The sequence below is a fragment of the Mastigoproctus giganteus genome, chromosome 7 (genome assembly GCF_048544385.1).
Source record: "Mastigoproctus giganteus isolate SK-2022 chromosome 7, ASM4854438v1, whole genome shotgun sequence".
In the NCBI taxonomy this organism is placed as follows: Eukaryota; Metazoa; Arthropoda; class Arachnida; order Uropygi; family Thelyphonidae; genus Mastigoproctus; species Mastigoproctus giganteus.
The window spans coordinates 30,437,798-30,458,501 of record NC_143581.1 but is presented as its reverse complement, the minus strand read 5'-3'; the positions used below and the strand labels follow the sequence as shown (position 1 = coordinate 30,458,501).

The 20,704-nt window shown below is 35.8% G+C and overlaps 1 protein-coding gene across 1 annotated transcript in view; it reads right to left on the bottom strand.

Moving 5' to 3' along the window:
• The window catches only part of Prp16 (ATP-dependent RNA helicase l(1)G0007), a 226,447-nt gene that overhangs the window by 23,281 nt on the left and 182,462 nt on the right, over positions 1–20,704 (bottom strand). Inside the window, exons 20-22 of the mRNA XM_090377598.1 lie at positions 19,578–19,632; positions 13,506–13,766; positions 2,101–2,196 (exon numbers count right to left, since the gene is read on the bottom strand). Coding sequence (XP_090233724.1) covers positions 2,101–2,196; positions 13,506–13,766; positions 19,578–19,632 — 412 coding nt within the window. The remainder of the gene's footprint in view (positions 1–2,100; positions 2,197–13,505; positions 13,767–19,577; positions 19,633–20,704) is intronic.

Genomic DNA, 20,704 nt, shown 5'->3' with positions numbered 1-20,704 from the left:
ACCTAAAATTCATTGTAGCCCTTAGTCAGTCTTTAGCAAGTGTTGCCGGACAAACTCAGGTTTTCATCCAGTAATCTGGATTTTTTTACTTAGCTGTATGAAAAACCACTTCACAAGTATTGGTGCGCCTCCGTAGCCAGGTGGGAAGGAGCAGCAGTGTGTAGCACACGCTTCTTGATTAGACTGGGGTTCGAGCCAGTCACCACCAAATACGGAGGATGCGGAAAGGCCAGGGAATGACCACCGGATATCCCGGAGCAATATGGCCTTAGTTGCTAATGCTCCTAAAAACCAAAAACAACAACAAGTATTGGCATCAAGCATCAACAAACATACTGACATGGAATATCAAAAATGTATTCCTATTTTACATAGTTATACAGTGTGGACACTCCACCTCAATTAACACAAGTAGTGGTGCTCTCCTGAAAACACTTCTCAGGTGACTTTCGTTGGGACATATTGCTGCATAACTGGTATTAATCATGTTGAACATATCTAGCACTGCTTTCATGGAGTGCTTTGTTTAAAATACAGTAATACCCCAACTTACGCGAACTCGGAGTTACGCGGTTCTTGATTTTTTCGTTTGGCAACGCTGCCGCCCACTATCTTCAAGGTCGTTTTTCATATGTTATCGATATACGGTGCAACGGCGGAGAATGAGAACGAAAGATGAACAAAATTCAACTTTGCTGCTTTTATGTTTTTTATATCAGTGAAGGGAAAAACACATTTCACCATAATAACGTAAAAACCAGCACAATTCCAGCTATCGGTATAATCGCAAATGCAATTAGATCGAGTTTACTACCCGTTTATAACAGATTTCACTAGCAGAAACGCAACTGGATTTTTATTGTTTTATGGTAGTAACCCCTAGAAATGTGAGGTGTTAATAGTGTATCTCTGCCTTTATGGTGTTGTTTATTCAGTTGCTACATGCGCGCAGCTTTGTTTATGCGTATCAAGCGTGCCTCCTCGTTTTGTAATTGCGCTTTATTCCCTAAAAATGAGTAAAATACTTAATTAAAAGGTGTGAAAAGGAAGTGTCCTGGTGAAGACACTGCAGATTCAGAGAGAAAAAGAAAAGCAATTATCGATAAACAGAGGCGGACTGGGTCAAAAATTCTTACCCGGGAAAATCTATAGTGGCCTCATACTATAGTTTATGGCCAAAATCACACTGGCCCACCGGGGTTACACTGGCCCCGGTAAGGCTTATGGCCAGTCCGCCTCTGTCGATAGAGAAAAAATATGAAATTGTGAAACGCTTTGAGCGAAATGAAAGACCATGTGATATTGCACGTGCTACAGGCCTAAATGAAGCAACGGCGAAAAGCACTTGACAGGTTGAAAATTGAAAAGGGCTCAATTGTAAAGGGCTTAAAAATTTTAGAAAACATAGACTCCAACGAAGAACGCGTTATAGCTACAAAGCAAGGAATAAAAAAAATTATTAGCTTGCTACGAAGAAATTCTGCGTGAAAAAAAGAAGGCGCTGTGTCGTCAGACGAATTTGTTAGATTTTATGAAGCCATCGACATCGAAATAACTTTTTAACGTAAGTCATTTGTTTTTTTAATACATATTTTGTATTAATATGTATAAAGAACTGCAATTTTATTAATATTTTTCTTCTAAACTAGTGTTTTTGTTAGTCCTTGGTCCCAATTAAGCAAAATTTATATGTATTTATATGCAAAGTTGTACCCTGACTTACGCGAATTTGACTTACACGATTTTCGTCGGACCCACCTATCGCGTAACTTCGGGGTATTACTGTACACAAGTTTTAGAGATAATTTTGAAATAACCTGTACAATACTGGTAAATGTAACGTTCAATATTTGGACAAAGGTAATTCTAGATTATCTTATTACTTAAAAAAGAAATAAACTTAAGACCTTAATCAACTTAATCTTAGGTAAGCCTTATAACATTAATGCAAAGATTTAAATTATCTGCATAAAAAAAGTGAGAGCTGTTCTGGTGCGTAATTTTATTATGCACTAGATCATAATGTAATACAATCTTATATAATCACAAGAAATTTTATATATAATCTGGTGCATTCACATATATACAAAATGTACTTGCCTGCCTTGATTTTGCTGACTCCTTAATGCTGTAGAACATAGGACCCAATTCAGCTAACCAGTGACCATCAACTGCAGTAACACATTGCATGTATTCCTGAAAAGACAAATATCAGTTTCGAGAACATTTATACATGCTAAAATAAAATTATCAGAAAGAAAAATTCACTTCTATAACACTGTAATTTCAGCAATCTGCATTAAAATCTTAATTTGAAAATAATAGCGATGCAGTCATGGCGTGAGTATCTGGTGACTACATTTATAATTTATTATTTAAATTAAAAGCCCTGTTATAATGATTACTTGTATTTGCAATTTGAATAAGCAAGAAAATCAGAATGTCTTACTATTGGATATTTGCCTAGTAGCAGTTGGTTCTTGAACCATCTCAGTAAATGATTTCTACATCAATTTTTTAGGTATGCCAATAGGAGGGCAGTATGCTTGAAGTGATTCTTACTAAAGATTTATATGCTATCAATAGATTTAAGAAACCACTAGCCAGTAGTGACCTTAATGTTAGTCTCAGACATAATCTGAATTCAATTCAGCTGCTTCAGCTGAAATTTCGAAGCAATACCCATGCAAAATGGGAAATATTTCAAAAAATAACTTTGGATGTTATACATTGTTTCATACTTCGAAAAGATATAGCACAAGATGGAAACCAAACCTGGTGACCAAAGAATTGATGAAAGTGGTATCAGAAAAGAAGGCTGCTTGAAATATCCACAGACTATCTAGAGATCAAGTTCACTATGAAAAATATAATCCTACTATATAAGGATTCACAATCCTACTATATAAGGCAAGGATCATCAACTTTTTCCTGAAATGTGTTACATACTGTTTGAAATGCATCATGTGCCACATGAGAGCTGATCCAGAAGCTATCAAAATCAATACCCTTCCCTTATTGATCCATACCTCGTACCACGAAATGTTTTTGCCAACTACATAAAGAAATTTTATGCTAAGCACTTGTAATAAAAAAAAATTAAAACGATTTTACATTTATAAAATAAATTTAATATAATTTGACAAATAAATGTTGATGCTTAGAAAATCAACATCGCAGGGAGCTCACCAATGCATCTACTTACCTGTGCTAAATTAATCCAAAAAGGCAACAAATCTCTTAACTATTCTTGTCAAGTTGAAACAGAGGTCAGAATTTCTGGCAATAAAAGTGGAATTTAAACTACAGGTATCATGAAAACATTGCAATGTGAACCCAATAACACATTGTTTTTTTAGTAATTTGTTCCAAGACCTCAGAAGTTGAAATTTTTGCTATATAACTATTTATCTCTCTAAAAGGTAATTTTTATAATGGAAATTGCCCTACTCTTTCATCGTTATCATATGTTCTGTTATAAGAATCAATTCTGAACGCCTTTGTGATATTTTTCTAAAACACATTTCTGAAGGTCACCACCATAAAACAACAAAAACAATTTGCACTTTCCGGTTTATTGGGCTTTTCTGTTAGCGCAATCTATTATAAAACGGTAGTAAACTCTATCTTATTGCATTTGCGATAAGTGGGTTTTTATGTTACAGTATTATGGTAAAATGAGTTCCCCTTCACTGAAATCTTCAATCATATAAAAACATAAATAAATTTTTGGAATCTTCTCTTCATTCCTATTTACTTATTACAATGGTGAAGGGAAAGCAACCAGCGGAAAGTGCTGGCAGTGCTAGGAAACAAAACAAAATTGATTTAGAAATGAAGATGTTTAATTAAGTAGTACGAAGCAGGACAAAGTTTTTCATCTATTGCACACAGGAATTAGGTCTCGCTGTTTCAACAATGAATACTATTTTAAGGGACAGTGCGCATATAAAAGAACATGTTAAAGGATCAACGCATTTAAGATCAACAGTGATCACAAAACAGCGGGGGCACCTCCGTAGCTAGGTGGGAAGGAGCAGCAGTGCGTAGCACACGCTTCTTGATTAGACTGAGGTTCGAGCCCGTCACCACCAAATACGGAGGATGCAGAAAGGTCAGGGAATTACCACCACATATTCCAGGAGCAATATGGCCTTAGTTGCTAATGCTCCTAAAAACCAAATAACAAACAAAACAGCATTCAGGTGCTAATGATGGGAAAGCTATTAATAATATGGATAGAAAATCAGATTCAGAAGCGAGTGCCTCTGAGTCCAATGGCCATTCAAGCAAAAGCAAAAAGTATTTATGAAGATATTAAGGATAAGTATGGCAAAACCCCAAGCCAAGTTCGTGGCAAGCAACAGGCGGTTTAATAGGTTCAAGCATTGTGCTGGTTTCCCAAACATTAAAATATGTGGTGAAGTCACCAGTGCCAATTCTACAGAGGCAGAGAAATTTTGTGATGTGTTGGAAAAAAACCCCTTCTAAATCTCCACAGCCCTCAACTTCTGCAGTGGTGTGCTTATCAGCTGGAGAGTTAATTCTGGCAACGATGCTCGAAATGTAAAACTTGCTGACATTATGCCTGTCTCATCTCTCTTTTTGTAATTTTATAATTTTGAAATTTTTGTAATTTTTCCTGCGCATGAGATAAAAAGATTGAATAAATAATTCTATTTACATGTTCAATGAACATTTCTTTTTTACTTCGATCAAATTCAGCATGCATAGTTGCGAGTGCTGCATAAGAATTTAGGGAAATTCTGACTCATGTAAAATTCAACTTACTTTTTTTTTTTTGGGTGTTTTTTTTTTTTAGGAGCATTAGCAACTAAGGCTATATTGCTCCGGAAATATGCGGTGGTCATTCCTTGACCTTTCCGCAGCCTCCGTATTTGGTGGTGACAGGCTCAAACCCCGGTCTAATCAAGAAGCATGTGCTACGTACTGTTGCTCCTTCCCACCTGGCTACAGAGGCGCCTCCGATTCAATTCAACTTACGTAGAGTTCTGTGGAATACAACCCTTACATAAATCGGGGAGTGACTGTATATACGTTTAGCTTCATTTCCAGTTTTTCAAACAGATTGTATATTTTTTAATGTTATTTTTTCAGATCAGTAGATGCTCTACTAACAGGAACTATACATACCACGTGTATCATGTATCTGGTGAGACTAGCAAAAAGGACACCCACATGAAGAAAGAATTTGAATATTTAAGCCACACAGCTTGGTAACTATGAGGCTCTAAGACATGGGAAAAGAGAAAAAAAAAAAAAAAGTGCAATTTTCAGTTATTAACCCTTTTATGATATACAACATATATCTATGGTATTCAAGTTTATTTTAAGTACATTTTAAATAATGTATCTGTTTATTTATGAACTGTCTTAATGCTAAATTCTGGATGGATGATTTTGAGAAACTTTTTCTAACAAGAGACAAACTAACTTCAAGGGCTTGAGCTAAAGACTATGTACATAAGACCACCAACTTTTGGAATCAGAATCCAAACAACTTTTAATATAGATGAGGCTTTCAGCAAGAATGCATTCTGTAACATTTCTTCCAAATTAATAATATAAATGAGCATGTCATTAGGAAACACAATAAAACATATTTTAAAGTTATTTTCATTTATATGTTCTAAAATTCTTTTTTTTTTTCTTTTTTTATTATTATTTAATTGCATAATATTAGCTATTGAAAATTTAACATTCTAGGGCTCTTTTTGCATTAGGGAAAAAATGTTCTAAAATGTTAAGAACCTGAGAGGTGTGTCACATAATGTACTTCATTTATTAACTCTCTTAGTTTGTTGTTATAGGAGACTTTATGCTAAAACCTTTTGTGGTTTATTTCTCATGAACTTAAGCTGTCAAAATTGATTAAAAGGCTATAAGTACAATTTTATGATATCTAACTTTAAAAAATTTGTCTGCTCAACTGCTTTTTTATCAATGAGAAAGTTGCTTGCTATTGTCTGTATGATTTCAATATTGGTAGTAGCAGTAGTAATGGCAAATGATGCAAGAAAGCAAGCTTATATAACATTTACAAAAAAAAAAAAAAAAAAAAAAAACACAATTCACCCATCTGTACCCTCCAAGAATTTATCTAGTTCTTTGAATTTATTCAACCCATTCGCTTCCACAACAACAGATAGAAGCCTGTTCCAACAATCAACCACCTGCTGACTGAAGGCAAATTTTGGCACATCTATCCTGCAACCATGCTTCCTCAACTTGAATTATGTTCCCTTGTGTGTAATCTCAGTAAGTGGAAGAATACCATTAACATTCAGCTTACTCAATCCAGTCAAGACTTTAAACACCTAAATCATATCTCCCCACAGGTGCCTGGTCACAAGACACTGCAATCTGAAGAACTGAAGCCTTTCTACATAAGAGTGCCCTTTTGTATCCTTCACCTAGTTGCCCTTCTCTGCACCTGTTCCAGAAGATCTACATCCTTCCTAAAGTTAGGCCTCCAGACCTGTATACAAAGGGATAATCGCCTGCTTATCCTCGATAGAAAAGTATCTGTTATTGTTATTTATTTTTTTTTTTTTTTAAGGAGCATTAGCAACTAAAGCCATATTGTTCCGGGGATATGCAGTGGTCATTCCCTGACCTTTCCGCATCCTCCATATTTGGTGGTCACGGGCTCGAACCCCGATCTAATTAAGAAGTGTGTACTGCGCACTGCTGCTCCTGCCCACCTGGCTACAGAGGCACCTGTAAAGTATCTGTATATCATTGACAAAACCCTATGAGCTGTCCTGGCAGTATATCTACACTGCTCAGAGAATTTCATGTCTGACTGCACAATTACCCCCAGGTCTTTTTCATTCTCCACTACTCTGCATATAGTACCACACAATTGATAAGTTACTCTGCAGTTACTGCTACCCATGTGAAGTACCTTGCATTTGTCAATGTTAAACTTCAACTGTCATTTCTCAGCCCATCAACCCAATTTTCCTTTGTCTTGTTGCAGTAGCTCACACTGCTGAGTGGCCTTTGTATCATCTGCAAACTTAGACATTAAGCCTGACATACCTTCATTAATAAATATTGAAAACAACAATGGACCCTGCCCCGAACCCTGGGGAACTCCACTAATAACATTAGTCCACGAAAGCAGTGCCCACTGATAACTACTCTGTCTTCTTCCACCTAACCATCCCTTTATCCATAGAAGTAGCTTGCCCTTAATGCCACATTGCTCCACTTTGTACAGCAGTCTTTCATGTGCAATGGTATCAAAACCCTTCCTGAAATCCAAGTATATGATGTCAAAATTATTTTTTGCATCCAGTTCCTTGGGCACTGCATCATAGTAACCTATCAGATTGGTTAGACAGGACCACCCCTTGACAAATCCATGCCGTGATTGCAGTATAATTGTATGCCTGTCCAAATTATCCTGCATTACTTCTTTAACCAGTAATTGCATTATTTATACTGAAACAGATGTTAAGATAATAGGTCTGTAATTAATCATGTCACCTTCAGATCTTTATGAATTGGTATATATCCACACTTCTCCAGTCCACAGGGACCTCCTCTGAATTCAAGGATGCTCTCATAATTATGATCAAGGGTTTACTTATCTCTTTTGCTGCCTCCCTTAATATAATTGGATAGATTCCATTTACCCCAGTGACTTTTTATGTCCACTCCTTTCAATTATCACAGTCATTTAGCTCCTTATTAAAAAAATTTCTCCTCCACCTTCCTTTCAGTTATCACAAAGTCATTTAGATCCTTGTTACAGTTTGATAAACTTCTGGCATCCCTTACCCTAAAAAATTTCGCATGTGTCAATGTAGATGTAAGATACATATTCAATTTGTCTGCAACCTGAGCAGGGAATCAACAGTTAATCCATAAATGTCAAGTGGTCCAAGGTGATTCAACTCCTTCCTTCTACTGTTAATATAAGCAATGAATTCTTTGCCATAAACTTCTCATAGTCTGCCTTAGCATGTCTAACCTCCTTTGTGACTTGGTTATAGACTAATTTATATCTACCATAGGCTTCTGTATCACCTGATAATTTATATGCATTCCATATACTTTTCTTCTCTGCCACATGTCTCAATAGTTCATCCATTTAGGTCTAAGCCTTGAACAGTATTTCTTTGTTGGTATGAAAAGCCTAGTATCTTCTTTGATTACTTCTCTGAATGTTTCCCATTTAGACATTTAGAATTTGCTGTTGGTAACATCATCAGTTGGTCCCGCTGCACACAATTGTCTGTGATCTCTGTAGTCACTCTTATGAAAGCAAAAGCCTTTCCCTTTACCCTCGAAAGTAGTTATGTCTTTAATTAAATTCCACATCAGTACTGTGATCACTGTCATCTAGTGGGTCTTTTAATTGCGCATTCTTAATGAATGAAGAATCACTGCTGATAACGAGATCAAGAGTATTCTTTGTTGCTTCTCTAACATGATACTGTAGAAAACAGTCATCCAAGAAATCTACAAAAGTCTTGCTAGTGGGTGTGATGATCAACCCAAAAGTTCCAGTCAACATCTGGAAAGTTAAAATCCCCCATTATGAGACATTCTGATTTGCTGGCCCACTCTACTTCTGTGTACAGCTGTCTGGTATCCTCATCACAGCCATTCCTCTTATTCTGGTATTCTCATCACATTGCTTTCTCTTGTTGCTTCTCTAACATGCTGCTGTGGAAAACAGTCATCCAAGAAATCTACAAAAGTCTTGCTAGTGTGTGTGATGATCAACCCAAAAATTAGTAAATAAAATTGATGAATTTGAAGTGCTGATCAAGACATTAAAGGCAGATATTGTTGGGATATCAAAGACATGGTGTCACACAGATATAAGCAGTGCAGAATTGGAATTTGGGGAGTACAATGTGTACAGGAAGGACAGACAGGGTAGAAAGGGATTAGAGGTTATGCTGTTAGTTAAGAAACATATAAAATCTAAGGAAGTGCATCCAGTTAACATGGGTGGACGGTGCAATGTTGAGTCTGTTTGGATGACAAACACTGGGAAAGGGAAAATGAGAGAGTAGGAGTATGTTATAGGCCTAATGACTCTGATGAGTACAATGAACAGTTGTGCAGAGAAATAGAATGGGCCAGTAAATCAGAATGTCTTCTAATGGGGGATTTTAACTTTCCAGATATTGACTGGAACTTGTGGGTTGGTCATTTGCATGCTAGCAAGACTTTTGTGGATTTATTGGAGGATTGTTTTTTACAACAGCATGTTAGAGAGGCAACAAGAGGGAGTCACACCCTTCATTGGATTATCAGCAGTAATTATTCATGCATCAAGAATTTGCAGACAAAGGAACCACTAGGTGACAGTGATCACAGTGTACTGGTGTGGGATTTACTTAAAGATGTAACTACCATCAAGGGTAAAGAGAAGGGTTTTTGTTTTCGTAAAGTTGACTACAGTGGTCTCAGTTTTTAAATTCTATACAGTGGGATCAACTGATGATGTTACCAATGGTGAATTCTAAATGGGAAGCCTTCAGGGCCTTAATCTTGGAGACTACTAGGCTTTTCATACCAACTAAGAAATACTGTTCAAAGTTCAGGCCTAAATGGATGTCGGTTGAATTAATGAGGCTTGTGGCAGGGAATAAAAATGCATGGGATGCATATAAATTATCAAGCGACACAGACGTCTATGGCAGATATAAGCTAGTCTGTAATCAAGTCACAGAGGAAGCTAGACAGGCGAAGGCAGATTACAAGAAATCTTTGGCAAAGGATGCAAAGAAAAACAGCAAAGAGTTCTTTACTTATGTAAACTCTAAAAGAAAGGGGATGAATCAGATTGGTCCACTTAACACAGATGGTTTGACTACTGATGATCCTGCTCAAATAGCTGATAAACTGAATGAGTATTCTGCATCTACATTCACACGAGTAGTTATTCAAGGAGGGGAATACCAGAAGTTTATTAAACTCTAACAGAGAGCTAAGTGATTGTTGTTTTGTGTATTTATCAATGATATCGATGAAGGTACATCAGGCTTAATGTCCAAGTTTGCAGACAATACAAATATTGGCAGGGTTGTTAATGACAGTAAAGACAGTATGCTACTGCAACAGGATCTAGAAAAGTTAGGAATATGGGCTGAGAAGTGGCAACTGAAGTTAACATCAGCAAATGCAAAGTACTCTATATGGGTAGCAGTAACCCAAGAGAAACGTACCAACTGGGTGGTACTACACTCAGGGAGGTGGAGAATGAAAAAGACTTGGGGGTAATTGTGCAGTCAGATATGAAGTTCTCTAAGCAGTACAGACGGGCTGCCAGAGCAAGTCATGAAGTTTTGTCAATGATATATAGGAATTTTTCTAGCAGAGACAAGGAGGTAATTATCCCTTTGTATAAGGCAATGGTCAGGCCAAACCTTGAGTACTTGTATACAGGTCTGGAGGTCTCATTTTAGGAAGGATGTAGAGTTGCTAGAATGAGTACAGAGAAGGGCAACAAGATTGGTTAGAGGAACAAAGGGGTGCACTTACTAAGAAAGGCTTAAGTTCTGCAAGTTGCAGCATCTGGAGACTAGGCTCCTGTGAGGTGATCTGATTGAAGTGTATAAGGCTTTGAATGGTTTGAGCAAGCTCAATGCTGATGGGATTCTTCCTCTTGCTCAGATTCCACATCTGAGGGGACATAAATTCAAATTGAGGAAAGACAGTTGCAGAATAGATGTGGGAATGCCTTTAGTCAGCAGGCAGTTGATTGCTGGAACAAACTTCCATCTGTCGTTGTGGAAGTTGATAGCTTAAATAAATTCAAGGCTCATCTCGACAAACCGTTGTAGTGTATGGATGGGTGAAACAGAAGTTTTTTTATTTTTTTGGCTGATGCTATATAAGCTTTCTTTCTTGCATCATATGCCTCTACTAATGCTAATGTTATTCCAGTCAACATCTGGAAAGTTAAAATCCCCCATTATGAGACATTCTGATTTTCTGGCCCACTCCACTTCTGTGTACTGCTGTCTGGTATACTCATCATAGCTATAAGGCCTATAACACACATCTACTCTCAATTTTGTTTTTCCAGTGCTTATATCACACCAAACTGACTCAACATTGCACTCCTCACCCAAGTCAACTGGATGCACTGCCTTAGATTTAATATTTTTCTTAACTAAGAGCATAATCCCCCCATCTCTCCTGCCCTGTCTGTCCTTCCTGTATACATCGTACTGCCCATACTCAAATTCAGCATCACTTATGTCTGAGTGACACCATGTCTCCGTTATTCCTACAATGTCTGCTTTCAATGACTTAATCAGTACTTAATCCATCAGATTTATTTACAATGTACAAGGAGGTATCAAAAAGTTTGTACCCTGACCTAGATAAAACATCAGTAGGAAGATGCCGTTTTTAATATAAGTTTTCTACATATTGAATAACTAACATGGGAAATTTCATTCCCATAGGTGATCGTACACTACAGGTGGAGCCTGGAATCTGAGGAAGGACACTATGGTTGACAAAGTGGAGTATCGAGCAATGATCAAGTTCCTGCATTTGCAGGGAAAGAAAGCTCAGGAAATTGATGAAGAAATGAAATGCTGAGTGTACCAGTATGATCCAGAGATTAAAGACATGTCAATGCAGTAGAAACACATCTCCTTCCCACCTCCCAAAAAGGCAAAGACCACTCCATCTGCGAAGAAGGTGATGTTGTCTGTGTTTTGGACAGAAAAGGGTTATCCTGACAGATTACTTACCTTGTGGTTCCACACTTACCGGACAATACTACAGAAATCTTTTGAAAACGTTACTCGATGCTTTGAAGGTGAAAAGGCATGGAATGTTAACCAAAGTTGTCCGTCTTCTGTCAGACAATGCACCGGCTCACATGGCCATTGCCACCACCTACTTTGTTGCCCAGTGTGGCTTCGAACTACTGCAGCACCCACCCTATTCTCCTGACAGAGCACCGTCAGACTTCTTGTTTTGAGAAATAAAGAAACCATTGCATGGATGTTGCTTTGATTCATCTCAGGAAGTCATCAATGAAGTGGAATCGTGGTTTCAGGCAAAAAGTGCAGACTTTTATGATCAAGGCATTAAACAACTGATCCATAGATGAGAGAAATGTGTTACTATACATGGAGAGTACATAGAAAAGGATTAAAGTTCTTGTGAAGTTTCATCTTTCTAGGGCTATTATTTCTAGGTAAGGGTATGAACATTTTGATACCCCCTTATATGATGTCTAAAGGCATCAAAAAATTTATTTTCAAACCTCCTCTGAGCCCTGATTTATCAAGTAAAAATAAGTGTGCCCACAGTTCAACACTGAGTTTGTATGACAAACCAGAAAAGCTGTCTCTAAGGTATAACTAGGATGAACACCATCTTTAGCTGATAAATCAGGGTTCTACTGAATTTTGACTAAAAAATGTTAAACAAATGATGGTAAAAAGAAAACTTTAAAATTATGTAGAGAAATCATAAAATTTTACCTGTAAACTTTATGTTGATTTTGATTTGGGAGAAATAGTACAAAAAATGTCTCTTTGTAAAATCATCTAAAATCAAAATCAGAACTAAGCAAGTTGATAGCTGATGCCCAGTGATGCAATATTTATAAATGTAAGAGTAACCTTCCTTTTTCAGAAAATCTTACCACTAGAAGCCTGGTCATAGAAAATTGCCTTTTTTTTTTTTTTAAACTGAAACAGATTAATGTTTTGCATGAGGTGGATGAACTGAATTCCATTTCTTTCCAATCTTGAATATACTACTACTTGCTTTTGTTACCCAATGCTGTTGTTTAGATTTGAAGTAATGCCACAGAAATCATAACCTAACTCTTTATAACCACAAAAACTGAGTACCAATAATGCATGATTCATAGGATATTATATGAAGAACATTCTGAATTAAGACTAACACTTTCTCAATGTATGAAATGGAATATTTTTTTTTTATTTCAGAATGGATATCTGACTCAATACATTTTGAGAAAACAGAAAAAACAAAAAAAACAAAAAAAAAAAATCCAACTGCATGCATTCTCAATAATTTTTTCAAGAGAAAATAATTAGAAAAATTAATTTTATGAGACTACACAAGTATACAACAGCAAAAATTTTATAGACCATGAGATTTTTTTAAAGAAATGAACTTGCATTTACCATATTACTATTAAAAGGCATATGAATGTGGTATAAGCTATACTGTGTGTGTGAAACAGTAGTTTACAGTCCATACATAAATTTGATAGATTCACATTTTAAAGCCATAACAAATACATGTATTGGAAAAAGAAAAAAAATCCTGAATGAAATCTGGAACAACATGACTGAAATTCAGAAAAACTTGACAGAAAACCAGAAGTATGCTACACTACATACTGAATGTGATGCACAAAGTCATTTCATCTCAGACTTTGTGGTGAAGGATGGAAGAATACACTTTCTATTAATCTGCCTAAAGCATTAAACACAAATAAAAAGCCCAGTACATACCTTAGCAGTCATTATCAATTCATGATACACAACATAATCTGGTGTGAAACCCATTCCAAAGAGCGCACTAGTAGGATGAAGATGACAGGGCATTCCAGTTCGACAATTTACATATTCCCCAATACCTTTTAGACGAGCAGCTTGGTGGAAATATGCAGAACAGATACACTTTCGAATAATATCCCAGTCTGTGCCACAAGACAGCAATTTCATTTTCTGTTGCACCATTATATCTTTTAACTGTTGTCGAACCTCACGTACCTAACAAAAAAACAGAAATAAGAATGGAATTACTAATAAAAATTAAGTAAACAATATGTTTTTCTTGGTGTGCATATATATATATATTTGTAGCTAATTCATTATTGACAATACTTGTATTATATAAAGAACTATCAGTTTCAATGGAATTCTTGAAGTTCGCATGTGATGTTGAAGTTCACAACTGAGTTAGTTTACAAATGGTAAACTCTATATTTGCTATCTGATAAATTTAGTTTTAAATTCTCTCTCACATATATTCAGCTGATATCTCTGATTAGTTAGCACTTACGTTACAAAAGAAACCATTTTCAACAAAACATCATGTTATATTTTAAGCAAAACATCAACGTGTTGTACTGATATTAGATGGCAGACCAGACTACCAAGGTGAATTACATGTTTGAAGTTTGTTTGTTGTACATGTTTGGCAATAATTAAACAACAATTTTAGAAATAATTTGCTAGTTTCTAATGAATTACACCTTAAAGGTTTTAGCAATATAAATGCAAAGATTTGAATGGCTTCCAATGTTGAGTTCCTACAATTTATTTTATCAGGTGTCTTCCCTGACACATCAAAATTTAAAAATTAACAACTTCATGCCACCCACCTGCTTCCAGTGCAATCAAACTTTGTTTTATTGTACTGGTAATATAAGTCTAGAAAACACAAAGCTTGTGGCACACACAAAAGCCTTGCTCGAAATATTGATCTTTTCCAAGTTTATGAGACAACATACCTTATTTTATCAATTTACACTGAACATGATCAACAATTTTTTCCTAGGTGAGGATAAGAAATCCTTTTGGTAATCTCCAAAATATTTCATAATTGCAACTTTCTCTTACACACATCAAAACAAAATTTTTAAAAAATTAATTGTAAACTGTAAAGAATAACATAAAAATAACAATGTTATGGTTAGTTATAAAAACACAAATAAAATATACTTTCCACTGAAGAGAGTGTCTCATTGCCTTTTGGATACCCATTATATCCACAGCCTTAAAAATTCTAAAATCTCCCCGCCTTTCAAGTCACCCATTAAAACTACTGATTACATGAAAACTGATGATGTAACAAAAAATACAATGCAAAAGACACAATTTAAATAATGTGAAATATATGTTTCAGATAACTTAAGGACAAAGCGAGAATGAAAAGAAGATTGTTAAATACACAAACCATCACACCAATTACAGGTTGAAAGCTAAAAATCTTATTGCTAATATCACTGCCCATAATAGACAACTATTCTTTATTCTAAAGAAATTCATTTAATCTCACTACTATCAAGCAATGCAGTAAACATGATATTAACTGTAAAAATTCTTGTGATGAAATCAAAAAGAAATATGGTCTTCAACAATGAATGAATTTCATTGTGCCTAATTTCTCAAGCATCTGCAGTTATCCTCAGTCACACACCAAAAATGGGATAGCATAAATTTCTGCATGCATCACAATTACAGTTTTTCTATAATTATAGGTTGGTGTTATATTCAAGCAAGAAGGAAATAACCAATTATGGAAATTTCCCATGATTCCCAGAACTACAGAAGGCTTTTCTAGAGTAATGATATCATATTTAAGAAAAGTAAATATTTTAGAATCATTCCTTCAAATAATCATTTGTTCCCAAAAGCTATATAACAGTTACAAAAGGATCGTGTTAATTTGTATACAAGGGCTGCTTTTGGAAGGAGCAGGCAATTAATCCTGGGTCTGGTGATGATTATTTGTATAACTAACCTATGGTTAACAGTTTGCTTTAGAGTATATAACTCCAAAATTTTGCATACTATGCAGTATGATCAGTAGTCCCTTATATCCTAAAAGAATTTAAGGAGCCATTCATTTTGCTTTCAGAATTCAAAAGAATATTATTACATAATATTCTTTTGTTGTTTAGCCCCTTCTCAATGAATTACATGCGGATAAATTAAGAATATCAAAAGGAGTGACAATGCTGTCCTGTACACACACATTTATAGAAGAACCTGTGGCTTAGGCTGCAAATGAAAGGGCACAATGGTTGTACAGTAGCTGCAATTTCATAACTGTATGAAATGGGAATGTTATTCTGCTGGACAGAGAAATGCAAGTTGCAGGAATTCCATCCTACATTTACGAAGCAAGATCAGCACTCTTGAATAAATGTTGAAATCGTACAAGAAAGCATGTTTCCATAGTTTTCAGCAAGCATGTGAACAAAATATATTCTCTTTTAAAAAATTCAGAAGAGAACCAGCGAATGTTAAAATTATGCTGATTATTGTGCATGACTGGGATGGCATTAATCTGCATCATGCTGTTCAACAAGTCAGCACTGTAAACAATGCCCACTAATACTCATTCCTGGAAAGATAAGCACACAGTTAAGAAATAATCAGTATTTCCTATGAGAGCTTGCCCAGTGATGCAAGGTGTCATGCAGCTGGTGCTCTAAGATATTACTGTAGCAGTGGCAATGTAATTTCTAAAGCAAATTTCAAGCAAGTTGAAATTTGCTTTAGAAATTGCCAATTTTAAAATTGGTGAATGATTTTTAAAACATCTGAGATGTTTGAGGATACACTGTGATAAGGCATGTGCATGTGCAAGATTCAAAACATTCCATTCAAGAAATATTCAAAGCTCATTCAGGACAGTTTTCTTTTTGGATATTTAAAGGTGTGGTGCCCAATAAGGAAATAATTGGGCAGATGCAGTGAAGAACCAAGTGAATGTCATAGTGACAACGGTAATATTTATTGCAATGAAGGTGACATAATAAAAGACCATATTGCATTACACACATGCAATAAAACTGTACAGAAGATATGTGATCCATATACCATCACAGAGCTTTGAAAGAAAAAGTAACAAACGAGTTTGAAGTGACAGAAGCAGATCCAGGCACCATAAGCAAATGGCTTGCTTGATACACCTATGATTTTATGATACAACATATAACTGGTGAGGCTATTATGATGGAAAAGATACATTGTGGTGTGAGTCTAATGCTGACAGCAGTGTATCTGATTTGGAAGAAACAGGAGGAAAGTGCCAGTCCAGAAAGCAGCCAAGACTGCAGCACTAATTCATATAATTCATCTCCACTGAAAGTGCAGTAGCAAAACATTGAGGATTACATACTCATCCTCAACAAGGTAAACCAGATTGTTGCATTCGTGGAAAAGGGAAGAAGCAAATCAGGAAGCATAGAAACAGCAAAAATTATGTTTAGCATATTCAGAGAGGCAAGGAAAGAGTATCATTAAACTATTGACACTCTTTCCTTGCCTCTGAATTTGATAAACAAAGAGCGTCACTGCACTATTGGCATTTGCAAAAATGGGCTGTAGAGGTTGCTAAGAGTGAAGGTTTACCAAATTTTAAAGCAGACCATATATTTATAGAGGCCTAAAACTTCTAGAAGAATTTCTGATAAGTTTCTTTCAGAATTAATAATAATTCGTATTTCACATTCTGAATAATTTCTTCAGTCATTGAAAATCTGTCATATCTTTCAAGAGAACTTTAAGCTTGGGAAACAAAATAAAATCACATGAAACTAAATTCAATAAATAACAGATGGTAGCCATAGTGACAGAGTGCTTAGCAGGCAATTCTCAAATAGAAAGTGCCACGTGGCACTTTCTATTTGAGGTTACAAAGGAACTGGATGCAAAAAATAATTTTGATATCATATACTTGGATTTCAGAAAAGCTTTTGACACTGTTGCGCATGGAAGACTACTATACAATATGGAGCAGAATGGTATTAAGGGTAAGTTGCTACAATGGATAAAAGGATGGTTGAGTGGGAGAAGACAGAGGGTGGTAAGCAATGGACACTGCTCTTCGTGGACTAATGTTATTAGTGGAGTCCCACAGGGTTCGGTGTTGGGTCCACTGTTGTTTTGTATATTTATCAATGATATTGATGAAGGTATATCACGCTTAGTGTTGAAGTTTGCAGATGATACAAAGGTTGGTAGGGTTGTTAATGACAATAATGGCAGTGTGTTACTGCAACAGGATCGAAAAAATTTGGGCAGATGGCCTGAGAAGTGACAACTGAAGTTAACATTGACAAATGCAAAGTGTTGCATATGGGTAGAAGTAACCCCAGAGAAAAGTACCAACTGTGTGATACTACACTTAAGGTGGTAGAAAATGAAAAAGATCTGGGAGTAATTGTGCAGTCAGGTCATGGGGTATTGTAAATGATATACAGAAATTTTGTTAGCAGGGAAAAGGAGGTGATTGTCCCTCTGTATAAGGCAATGGTGAGGCCAGGCCTTGAGTACTGCATGCAGGTCTGGAGGCCTCATTTTAGGAAGGACGTAGATTTGCTTGAGCGTGTACAGAGAAGGACAACAAGATTGGTGAGGGGAATGAAGGGATCCTCTTACCAGGAGAGGCTTAAGTTCTGTAAATTTCAGCAGCTGGAGACTAGGTACCTGTGAAGTGATCTGATTGAGGTGTATAAGGTTGAGTGGGTTGAGCACGCTGAATTTTGATGGAATTCTTCCACTTGTTCAGATTACGAACCTAAGGGGGCATAAATTGAAATTGAGGAAGGACAGATGTAGAATAGATGTGCAAAAATCTGTCTTTAGCTAGTGGGTGGTTAATTGCTGGAACAAACTTCCATCTGCCGTTGTGGAAATTGATAGGTTAAATACATTTAAGGAGGAACTGGACAAACATTTTAGAGGGGATTGTTTTGTATTTTTTTTTTTTTTTTTTTTGGCTGATGCTGCATAAGCTCATACACTTGCTTTCTTGCATCACATGCCACTACTACTACTATGTGTAGTGATTTTTTTTGTGTTTTAAATCTGATTATATAAGCCTATTAATTTTAGGTAGTGAAAAACTTCTCTTATATTATTTTCTTCACTTAAAATGTTTTCCAAAGCTAGAGCATCTTGAATTTTAGTTACTGACCTAAAAGCTATTTTTCTTTCATTTATAAAGGCTGGACAGTCTAGTAGGAAATGTATAACTGTTTGTTGTACATGGCACTGACTGCAATGAGGTGGTTCTTCGGCTTTAAGTAGATAGGAATGGGTTAGGTATGTGTGCCCTATCCGTAACCTGGCAAGGGTTATGTCTTCTTTTTAGACATCTCTTTCACTGTATTTCCACTGCTTTAAAACTGGTTTAATTTGAAAAAGTTTATTATAAGTTTGCTCGCTCCATATTCTTTGCCACTGTTTTTTGCTGTTCACTTTGATACTATGTCTGTAGTCTGTAAATGGTACTTTGGTGGTTGAAGAAAGGATGCTTGTTTCATTAACAAATTAATGCAAAATAAGAATGACACTAATTAAACTATATGAATTGTTATAAAGTAAATTTTACTGTGCGTGGTACTGCAGTTTACAACAAGCAAGTAAAACTCCCACAGAACAGAACTACTTAAGAACTGTTGGTGTTCTAGATTCTCTGCTGAATCCTGTCATCACAGCCCAATTAAAGAATGAAGAAAGCTAGAGTAAACTGTATAGGGGAAAAACCTACTTCTGTAAACACATTAGCTTTCATTAAAATAAACATTCATGCCAAGTTCCTATTTCTAGTGTCTGCACAGATTTTATAAGTGGTGCTTCAACAACTTTAAAAAAATGGTTCAATCTGAAAAATTTTACTTTATGAATCTTTGTATTTTTTAAATGCTGAATCATTTTTGGAAATAAAATATAGTGTTACACCCAATTAAACTGTGTACTTTTCCTTTTTGAAATATTAATATATATGCATTAATATAGATATTCCCATATTTAAATTAAGTTTTATTTTTTATTTAAACATACCTTTCTCATAGCTTTCACATGGATAAAATGCTCATTACACCAAGTGGAAGAATACCTAGATATTAAATGAAAAAGTTATACAACAATATTTTGAATAATAATCAAATGTTTTTTAAAATTGAAAATTTTAAGATATAAAATATGGGTCATTATAAAAAGCTGCCTTTCTCACAATATAGGCCTGATGTAACCAAATGGTCAAGTGTGAGAGCGAAGCAGCACATTTGACTGGACTATGGTTCAACTCATTGTTGAAATAATTAAAATGATTGTAATTCCTCTGACTAGTGGCTGTGCCAAGAACGAGAGTGAAACACTACACACACACACACACACACACACACACACACACACACACACACACACACACACACACACACACACACACACACACACACACACATTTGAGTGGACCATGTTCAAGCCTGTGTAATTGCTAAATATAGTTAATGATTGTATTTGTTATCAAAATGATTAGTTGTAAACTTCTGTGACTTAGTGGTCATGTCAGAGTATAAACAGAACATTTCTCCAATACCAGTCAAAAATTGGTAAATACCATGTCTTATTGCATTATCAGATCTAAAATGCTCCAATACAAATGTGAAAGCATATCACACAAACTGATTTTCAGTTATTTTTAAAATGTATTAGTCAACTTCGACTGCAGCCATTATCAATCCACTGCAGGATGGAAGCCTCTTCAACAATTCGTGTTCAGGGAAATGGACCATAATCGGCCACACTGGTCAGTGCAGAGTGGCAAATCGACCTGACCGTTCAAGTCAGGGGCTTGAACCCTCATCTACTCAAAGAGCTTGTGCTACTGCACTCCCACTCCTGACACTTGGCAACAGAGGCCGTAATCAGTATTTAACATAAAATCAAAATTATAGTCTGTCTCTAGTACCATGCTCTGCATGACTATTCACACTGCCTACACAGTACATGGTAAATAAATAATAAATAAAGAATAAACATTGAGAAATAAGAAAATGATCCTGTAGGTACAATTCAAAAGTACACCGATGAGTCAAAACATTATGACCACCTACCTAATATGATGTTGGTCCTCCGCATGCAGCCAAAACAGCTCATACCCGGTGAGGCATGGATGCTACATGTGT